Source organism: Gavialis gangeticus, unplaced genomic scaffold (genome assembly GCF_001723915.1).
Source record: "Gavialis gangeticus isolate Ggan-Ray unplaced genomic scaffold, GavGan_comp1, whole genome shotgun sequence".
Lineage (NCBI taxonomy): Eukaryota > Metazoa > Chordata > Crocodylia > Gavialidae > Gavialis > Gavialis gangeticus.
In genome coordinates, this window is record NW_017729005.1 from 10411144 (window position 1) to 10421416 (window position 10273).

Consider the following 10273-nt stretch of genomic DNA (forward strand, 5'->3'; position numbering starts at 1 on the left):
AAAAAAAAAAACAGGTAAAGATTAAATTAACACATTTTTTCCATATAAACAATTGCTGTAGTTCCCACAAGAAATTTAGGCAAGTGGGACCAAAAATCGCTGGTCAACATTATTATTAAAAAGGAGGGGAAGTGGTCCACAAGACAGTGGCAGTTATGTTAAAAACTTAGTACCTGTATACATGATTACAACTCAGGAATATAACAGAAGCATCTTTATTCAGTCCTTGTTGTTTTGTGAATACATGTAGTGTTAACTCTCAAGCACTTAGATCAGGGGTGCACAATTATTTCAGTTGGAGGGCTGCTTAATGAGTTTTGGTGAATTGTCGAGGGCCACAAGGGTAGCCCCGCCCCATGACAGGTGCCCTGCTCTCTGTTCACCATCTTGGGAATGGAAGTCCCACTGCTAACCTCTGACCTTTGCCACCAGAAGTCCCTTCCCTTGCACCCAGAAGGACTCATTCCTTTTGTGAAGGGGGTTTCCCATCTTGGAATGGGAAAAAACCAAATTCTAAACTAAAAAAAACCAAAACAAACATCTACAATAAAATATTTTCACTTTACTTCAAAAAATATTGTTGTCCTGATTTGTGTGCATGTGTGTTATATATATATAAAGGTGAATGCATAATATCTCAAAATGAAGTCTCTCTCTTGTATATAGTGTGAAGGCACGGAGTATGGAGAGGTGTGGACGGTATGGAGTTTGTGGGGTGTTGAGAGTGTATGTGGGGTGTTTGTGCATGTGTGTGGGATCTGGGGAAACTACACAAAACTACAAAGTCAAGGACTCAAAAGCTAAGAACTGTCAGAATTAAGGTTGCTGTCCAGACTTAATTTGGCCCTCATGCAAATGCATCATTATACAAATAGTAATTACATGATCATATACTACTTTTCCCTCGCGATTCCAACCTAATTTAGCACCCAGAATAAACTGTTAATTCTATCTGCAACAATTCAAAATTTCCTGCCACATGGTTTAAAATGTGGTCCCCTTAAGGTTTACTAACTGCATTTTATTCAAACCCTGCTCTAGTAACAACATTGTTATTTTCCCCCCAGTCTTTTCTACTGTGCTCATTACTACAGTAGCCGAGTACAGGTTTCCCTTGCTTCATGTGGGTTCTGTATATATGAATTCGCTCTTATACGATGACCTTTTTATACCAGAAATTTGTTATATGCGAGGTAAATTTACTCATATGCAGTTGGTGTAGTGGAAGCCTGCAGTCACCTGCTTTGCGTGGTGCACTGTGGGAGTGACATGCACCAAAATATAGTCTCCTGTGTGGATCTGTGCTCCTCTCTCATTGTCTGTGACATGTTTCTGTAGTTGCCATCCCTATTATGATACTGCCCTGTGCTTGTGGGTAATGTCTGCTGTTGGCGAGTACCAAAATGATCTTGTAAAAGTGGTTGAAATGGGTCTGGGGGTTAGAACAACTGAGGTCTTGGAATGTATGCACACCTATTTGTTACACTGTAAAGTAGGTTCCCTTTAGGCGAATTAGAGTTATGCACCGTTTTCCAGGAATGCATGTACACCATAAAGCGAGGGAAACCTGTATTTTATTTTCAGAACAGTCCTGTGAAGGGAATAGATAATAACATCTCCTTTTGATAGACAGGGAAATAATGAACAGCTTAAGCTCAAAAATTTTCCACTAATTTTAGGTACCCGTTTTGTAACAGCTCGGACTGCTTAATGTATGGCTCAGCACACCTGAACTTCAGTTTCAAATGTTGCTGACGGGCTAAGCCAGGAGTGAGCCTGCAGGCCACATAAGGAACTTTGGGCAGCTGTTACAGGCCAGCTCAGCATGCCCCTGCCCTGCACAACAGATCACCGAACCTCTGTGTATGCGATGGGGCCATGGGTGGCCAGGGAGCTTGTGTGGGTGTGGGGGGGCAGGCGGCAGCTTCAGCAGGGGCAGCTCAGCTGGGGCCCTCCACCACCACCAGCACTGCCTCCATGCCACCCTTCTACCTTGGGAGGGTCTGGAATTTTGAGTTTTTCTGTGCATAAATTTTGAGGTTTTAGCTGTGATTAATTGCAACTAATTAAGAATACATTTTTTAAATCATTTGACAGAAGTAATATTAATATCTTTGGATGCCATTTTCAATCTTAAATACCACAATTTTTCTGAATGCTCGTTCAATATAGTACAAATACATATACTGCTAACTTACACATATCCTACTAGATTTTAACTAATCACTTGACTATAGTAGACAGACTACTTTTGAACAAACTGAATTGGGTTATAAGTTACAAATTATAAAGAACAGGCATTACTGAGAGAATTTATCATTGGCAAAAACTCTTCTTTAGTAGACATTGCAAAGAATTAAAATAGTGGATTGAATTAACAAACCAAAATTTTTAAAAATGCCAAGGATTTCAATGAAATTTTTAGAGAATTAAATATTTTGATAAAATTATGCAAACTAAAAGTATATATTTTATGTGCATAGAGTTATTTTCATTAATATGAACAGAACATACCAGATAAAATAAGTAGTTCAATAATTTCTGCATCTCCCAGATAGGCAGCAGCATGTAAAGGGGTCCTTTTTTCATTATCCTGTGATAAGAGGGTGGAAAAAAAGGGTGTTTTATTTAAAATAAAATTATTCATTAACATTCTATATAAATTATGAAAATATTACAGCATGTAATTCCATCTTCCAAATTTTACATTTATATTTTAAGAAATAAAAAAATTAAAGCCAAAGAGATAATTGAGTTAATTACATTTACCTAGATGGGAAAAAGTGGGATCTTACTAAGTAGCCAGCTCAAACCAATAAAATTCATTCAGTACCAGTTTGAAGGGGTCAGGGAGGGTGAGGGAGAGAATTTATGACGAACTGAGGTTTTTCTGTATCAATACCCTGAGTAGCAACAAGTGCAATGTTTTCCCCAAAAATTTCAGATACCCTTTCAAAGCTACATATTATCCTAGCCACAAATTTAACAGAAAATGAAAAAGGAATATAACATAGAAAAATAAGATCAACAAAAACATGATATTAAAATAATTCATCCACTTTTGTTTACCGCACATGAGCAAAGAAAAGCCAGATATATGAACATGACTGATAAATTTATTTTGCCAACACAGCCAAAGCTTTCCAGGAATAGGAACGAGGACTGGGGGACATAGGCACGAAGTGCATGGTTGACAGCCCAGAGGTTGCAAGTTCAAGGACATAGCAGAAGCACTCACAACAAATCTACAAATTGTGCTAAATACCTTGTCACAAGGACATGAGAAGGAAGGAGCAGGAAGAACATAGATTCTTTTTGAATAACTCAGGTGGGGTTAGTAAAAGCCACAAATATTATTTTCATATGTGCATTCTAAAGACAACAGCTCAACTGAATGGATAAAGAAAACATTCACTTCCAGAAGGGAGACACAGAGGGTTTTCCAAATCTGGCAAATACTGGATTTTGTTTGTGTGCATCAATGTAAAAGGCAAGTGATGAAGGATCACTTTCACATTATGTTGAATGCTAAAAGACAAATGCATGAGCATAAAACCAGATAATTTGCTTCTATACAGCATACAGCAACGGAACTGCAAAGAAACTTGGTTTCACTAGAGAAAAAGGTTGATCACCTTGAAATGTGCTGGTTTTTAGAACACATTTTATACAAGTTACTCATGGATTGTTTAGATTTTTCAGTGAAGCCCCAAATACGCTTAAAAGAGCGAGTGTAAATTCTTTGGGGTTTTTCCCTTAAACATGTAACAAAACATTTCTAACAGATAAAGCATTGTTTGATTATAATGGTCAGTAAAATATGTTTAAATTTAAGTGACATCACATGAACAATTTATTGTACAAAAAAAAAAGTCCTACCCTTTTCCAGTGCAATAAAAGGTAAAAGTATAAGATTATTCCTGGATTCCAACTTAGCGAATACTGGCACACAAAACAGCATTTTCAATTGTGCTGTAGTTTTACAAAATTTTCTTGCAGTTGTTTTCAAAAAGCACATTACTTCTTTAGATGAAATGAATCCCAAAGTGATTTCAGTTACTCATCTCTGCCCAAATACTGTCTTTATTTTTAAAGTGGTCTAAAGAAATGGGTAATAAAAGGGAGGTCACACATTAGGGGCTACTACCAAAAGATAAAATTCAGCAACTGAAAATACTTAAGATTTGCTGAAGCTATTTAGCAGCATGTTAAATGCACTGTGTAAGATTATACTAAGAGTAGCAATGTTAGAATTATACAGCCAAGAAGATGCATCTTTAGCAAGGAAAAAGGCAGATTCAAGTTTCAAGAGAATTTACTGGGTAAGTATGGCATTTGCTATATATTTAAAAATTAGGTTTTCAACATTAACATTACCCCCCACCCCCAATGATTTCAAAACTGACTTGAGCAGATACTATAAGCCTGGCACTGATGTAAACCCCAAAATATATCTTTTTATGGGATTTCTTCAAACCCCATTTCCTAGAATCATTTTGTTAACAGACCTGGACAGAGGAGTTCACTTCAAATAGATTTTTTGTTTAAAAAAAATAAACTCAATTCTGTGCCCTGTGTGTAGGGCCCTACCAGATTCATGGTGGAAGTGGGCTGTGCTACAGCTCCTTTAATCTTGCAGGTTCCCCCATGTGTTGTGTCCCTTGCCACTGATTGGTGGAGGGCCCCCACGTGTGGTTTGCTCCTGATCGGCAGTGAAAACTACGGTTTTAAACTTGGCACTGTTTTTGTCTCCCTGCCGATCCGCAGTAAGCAGTGGGGCTGCCGGGGGCCCTCAGACAACCAACGGCAGAGAGACAAAAATGGCACCAAATTTAAAACTGTGGTTTTCACTTCCCTGCCGATCAGGAGCGACCTGCATGTGGGGCCCCTCCACCAATCAGCTGGAAGGGAGAAGGGGGTGGTGCACAGGGGAACCTGCAAGATTAAAGGAGCTACAGCACAGCCCACTGAATCCGGCAGGGCCCTAATTATGTGAATCCAAAATGTCTGTTGTGAAATCTCTCTGGGATCCAATATGGCAGGCTATTGAGGACCTCAGTGCTTTCAACATCCATCACTCCACGGTGGCACATTCCACCTAATGGATAATTCTGTTTCCAAGTCTGTAGCCAGCTATCTTACAGCTTCCAGCCTTACTGCAGCAGAACCGGGAACCTGGAAGCCCTGGCTCTAATGAGGCTTTTGATAAAGAGCTGAAACTCTTTGCCTGGAAGTCTTGAGTCAGGCTTCCAATTTCTGCAGCTATGGTAGCCCCACCATACTGACTGCTCAAGGCTGGGGACTCCAGGACTTCCAATCTTTTCTACCAGTTCAAGAGTCACTTCTTCCAGAAGAATCTGGAAGGCCTTGGGTTACTAGCTTAGCACAGACTGCATAGCAGTACTTCTCTGGAGCCACAATCCCTGGAAGCTATTGAATGATATTGATACTTTTCTCCATTTAACTGCTGCGCATAGGAAACAAGACTATTGAATTTCCTTTAGGGCCCAGAGAATGTTTCACTGGGAATTTTTAGTTCTTAATCAATTTTGAAACTTACACTTTTGGTCTGAATAGGACTGAAACAAATATTTCCAAAACTTATTGTGAACTGAAAATCCTGCATTTCATTCATCTTAAGTTATTACAAAAGAATTGCAGCTTCAGACTGGTTGGTGTGGGGGGCTTGAAAACATTGAATCTTAAAGGCTCTAACAAACAAATAAAACAACAGTAATAAGAAACCCAGAAGGAAAGTAAAGAGAACACTCAAATATTATGTTTTTAGGTCAAATTCATGATTTTCAAAGCCTCTCTCATGATTTTTTAATACTTGACAATAATGAGACTATGAAAGGACAGTGCATCCTATTTATTCTTCAAAGTAAAAGTTTTGTTACAACAAGTCTTTCAATGCTATTGTCAAACATCACTTAACCTGTATTTTCTGCTATCTGACTGGTTAATTAAGTATTGGAACACCTTATATTCCTGGCAAAAATTGGTTTAAAATATTTAACATTTGACTTAAAAGGTTTTTGCATCTCCTTATGAACTGCCGTGGCATTAATAGGCCCAGTTTCTGTCATAAGAAGTATATTCCTGAAAGTATTTGTGAACATTCCTTTTCTCTCTATTAATTTGACACTTCAGCCTTCCTCTTTTAGTATACTATTCTTACTCCAGATTGATAATTAGCTTATCTTTTTGGAAGCATCTTTTGCTGCCACACCACATAGTATCTTACAAAATTAAGATGATGATAAAGTGCTGAAAAATAGAACCAAGAGAAAACAGTAGCTTTTTATGCTCCATTTCTGTAATGCTTTGTTTCTATAAAGTGTAGAAACATGTAATATTATTAATCAGCTTACATTTCAACTAGTTTATTTATAATAATTCCTATGTTTACAATTTGCATAAAAATTAAACAATCAAGCTATTTTGAATTTTATAAGTCTGCTCCTGAAAAGGATGGCACTGTTTTAGTTACTTTCCAAGGCCTGATTCTTAATACTTTTTAACCAGTTACACATTTCAGTACTTTTCTCCCCTTGCAATTCCAAATCATAATACATGATCATCACAGCATATTACTACATATTCTGTTTTCCCAAACAACAAATTTATAAAAAAAATTATACAATATTCCTGACACATTACAGCCACTTATTTGCCAAGACAATGCTAGGAATTCTTTTATGACATCTGTCTTGTAAGGTAAAAAAAAATCTTTGTTTCTTGAACACATACTTTCACATACAGAATACTGGAAAAGCCTCCATATCAAAAGCCTAACTTTCAAACTGAGCTTCCAGGAGCTGCAGAGTTTAGGCATTCAGTTCTATGTTTGGATCAATGAGTAATTAAGTTATGCTCAAAAACCATAAATGATCACACCTGATAAACCACCTGACTAAAAATTGGCCTCACTACTATCACTAACTGGAATTAGAACAAGAGGACAAACATTTGGAATTTTACCCCAAATAGCTAATTTCAAGTTACCTCATGATAAGTGTCATTTGACTGCTACTACCCTTTGGCACCATTTTCTAAAGATGAAAACAACCTTTTTTAAATGAGTACATTCATAATCTTTGCTACTTTGCTAATGATTAATTATTCCTACTGCTGAATTTAAAGCTCTAAAAAAAATAACTAGTTTTAACTATTTCTCTCTAAATTCAGTCAGAATCTTTAAAACAGTAATTTCTCTACTTTCTATGTTAGGAAAAAAAATTAAAAGATCTACAAATTACCAAATACCTTAAGAGACTACAACTGTAATCCCTGGTAGTGCGAGCAACTCTGTTTAGATAGACGACATCCTGAAAAATCAGGGCTTGCTAGATCAGAGAAACCTATACTAACCCGTTTTGTATAATTATTTTATTTGTGATGAACACTTGATATTTAAATTGTATTCGTATATACTACTCATTTTAAACGGAGCTTAATTAAGCCCAGGGAAATTCTCAAATAACCCAAGTGCACAATTTTTGGAGCACTGTTATTATGTCACTAGGACACGAACTAACTTTCTAAACTGACAAGTAAAATTATAACTGAAACATGTAGCTAGATTAAGCACATAGTTATGATTTGACTTAAAAAGGGAGCAACTTGTATTAGAGTTGCTCTTAGCAACTGGGGTGCTAACAGAACTTAGCAAAGGTGGCTTCTGGGTTTGGTGTCATAAGAAACCCAGAAACAAGCCTTGAAAACACAGGAATTGCTTTCTTGTGCTAACAGGAGCCCACGTAAACAAAATTCCCTGTAAACAAAATTGAAATTGGTGCTAAGCCTATACCAGAGCCCTCTGGCAGCTGCCAGTAAATTTCATTTGTGACAGTTCTAGTCAGAATATGCATGGCTAAGAGTTCATACCCCATATCAGATCTAGTTTCAGTCTTTTCTCAAACTGTGTCTAGGTTCAATCTCTTTTTAAAGGTTATTCTGCATATTTGACAGTTGCAGGAAAACACTTAACAGATCAAGCCAAACCTCAGACATAAGAAATTGTTTGAAGAAAAAGATCATGATTAGTATTTTACACAGACTAACACTACTGCAGAAAGTTCTGATCCATTACAATACCTCATGGTATTTGAGCAAAATAAAGTTGGCATAACTATATTTTGTAAACACTTGCTTTGTATTTCATAGAGAACATGCTAAACTAAGATCTTGTTCCTACTACTACAGAACTCATACTTAGCAACTGTATTTCAGGATACTCTTTCCTATTTATGCAATTGCTATATGGCAACTCAAACTCTGACTTTTTACCAACTAAACCACAAAATTCTGAGAACAGCAGAAGCTTTTATCTCTTCATTCATTACAAAAGCAGCATCTAATTAAGCCCTTAAAAGATCAGAGGCTGTGACATGAGACAGAATGACAGCAAACTGAAAACAAACAGTCTCTCTGGAAACTTTATGTGGGAAAGAGACAGAACTTTTCTACCAAACAGTTGAACACTCAATTTAACAATTTTTTTTAAACTGAAGTTTCTTTTCCTTAAGATACATTATAAATCTGAATGCAACCCTGTCACATTATGCATAAATTTACAGCTAACAAAGTGGATGCACTCTTTACTCTACCTAATGCTACAGGAGTAGGTAGCATTAAAAAGCCTGGCATGTCTCAAATAAGTTATACACATTAAAAACTTGTGTGTATTACACTATTATTCAGAGATCTTGATCAGTATCAAAAGACCCCAATGCCCCATACGTTTAATACAGCAGAAAGACAAGATGCACCAAGTAACAGCCATAAATAAAAAGCAGAAGAGAATAAAGGTAGCAGTGACAGAAAATGACTTACCCTCAACTGAATTCTTTGAGAGGTTGTACTCAGTCTTGATTCCACTCTAGAAACACACAAGTCTCCTACATGCAAGCTTGGAATCCACTGCACCTGACATATGCCTCACTGTGCTCCCATGCAAGAAAATAAAGGGCAAAGAAGCCTCCCCTCAGTTCCTTAGCAATTCAAAACTAAAAGCAGCACAAGAAAACTGTGGATAGAAAGAGGGATTCCTGTTGACAAGAGCAGTTACCATAGGTAACCATAGGTAAAGAAACTTTCTTCCTTCTTCATGCCTCAGTGTGGATCCCTAAACACGTGTCTGACGAGCAGTATTCTCTTATGAAGGTAGGAATGCGGATATCAGCTGCATCATCTGAAGATAGATTGAAGCACTATTCTTGTAGCTAAGTCCTAATGTATATCAAACATGCACCGGAGGTTGCTCCACATAATACAGCATAGGTCCTTGTAAAATATCACTTGGCCTACCTCTCCCGCTGAGCCCCCAAAATCCAACTAGCTTGCAGAATCTCAGAGATAAAACCAGCTATCTGCCTTCATAGTCCTGGGAGGGCCTGCTACAGTCAAAAGCAGAAATGCAGGTAAATCTGAAAGATGTAGTTCTGACATTTGGGCTACGGACAGACATTCAAAAAGCCTGATCCTGAACTGATTCAATTTTTGCAGGTTAGTCTAACTTGGCTAGGCTGAACCGGTTTGAACTCAGACAGACATTCTCTCTGGACTGAGGAAATTCAGGCATGTGACTGCAGTGCCACAGGCTAGAAGCCAGGGGGCACTAGAGGAGCCCTCCCTACCCTTCTGCAGGGAGCTAATCTGAGCAGGGTGTGGACAGACCCCAGCAGGACGGTCTTATTAGGAAGGTGCTCAAGGGGCAAGAGTGTTGCCAGCCACAGGCTAGCACTCTGAAGCAAGGTGGGGGGGGGGAGGAAGTGGGCAGTGCATTGCATCTGTTGATGATATGGAGGTTTTCAATCTTCCTCCCTGCTTTGTCATACTGTCTGCAGCAAACTGACAGGCAAGCAAGCCAGCTGAGGGCTGACAGCGATAACCAAGGATCCTGGTTTTCCATTTCCCACTGAAAAACAGAGAAAACCATGGATTTCCCCTTTTTTAATGACAGAAACCCGTGGATTCCCTGCTTTTGCAAACAGCTCTGTAGCCTAGTTGAGCTCCAGCCTGCAAGAGCTGTTAGAAAACAGGGTGGGAAATCCACAGCCCTGCCCAGAGGGGAAGGGAGGGGCTTGAGGCTCTCAGCCATGGCTAGCTTGGCTCAGCTTCACTCTTCGCTCCTGGAGCCTGAGGTAAGTGGGGCTTGCAGGGGGCTGGGGGGGACAGGACCTGGCCCTGACCCCACTCGAGCAGGCAGTGCAGTGGGGGAGGCGACTCCATGCTGCTTGTGCTGCAGCTGCCTGCTGTTGAGGCAGAG

The 10273-nt window shown here is 38.7% G+C and overlaps 1 protein-coding gene across 3 annotated transcripts in view; it reads right to left on the reverse strand.

The window, feature by feature from the left end:
• Positions 1–10273, reverse strand: part of ANKRD28 (ankyrin repeat domain 28) — a 224984-nt gene that overhangs the window by 123744 nt on the left and 90967 nt on the right. For all 3 annotated transcript variants that reach the window (XM_019508654.1, XM_019508653.1, XM_019508652.1), the window contains exon 3: positions 2515–2593. In XM_019508654.1, coding sequence (XP_019364199.1) covers positions 2515–2593 — 79 coding nt within the window. The remainder of the gene's footprint in view (positions 1–2514; positions 2594–10273) is intronic.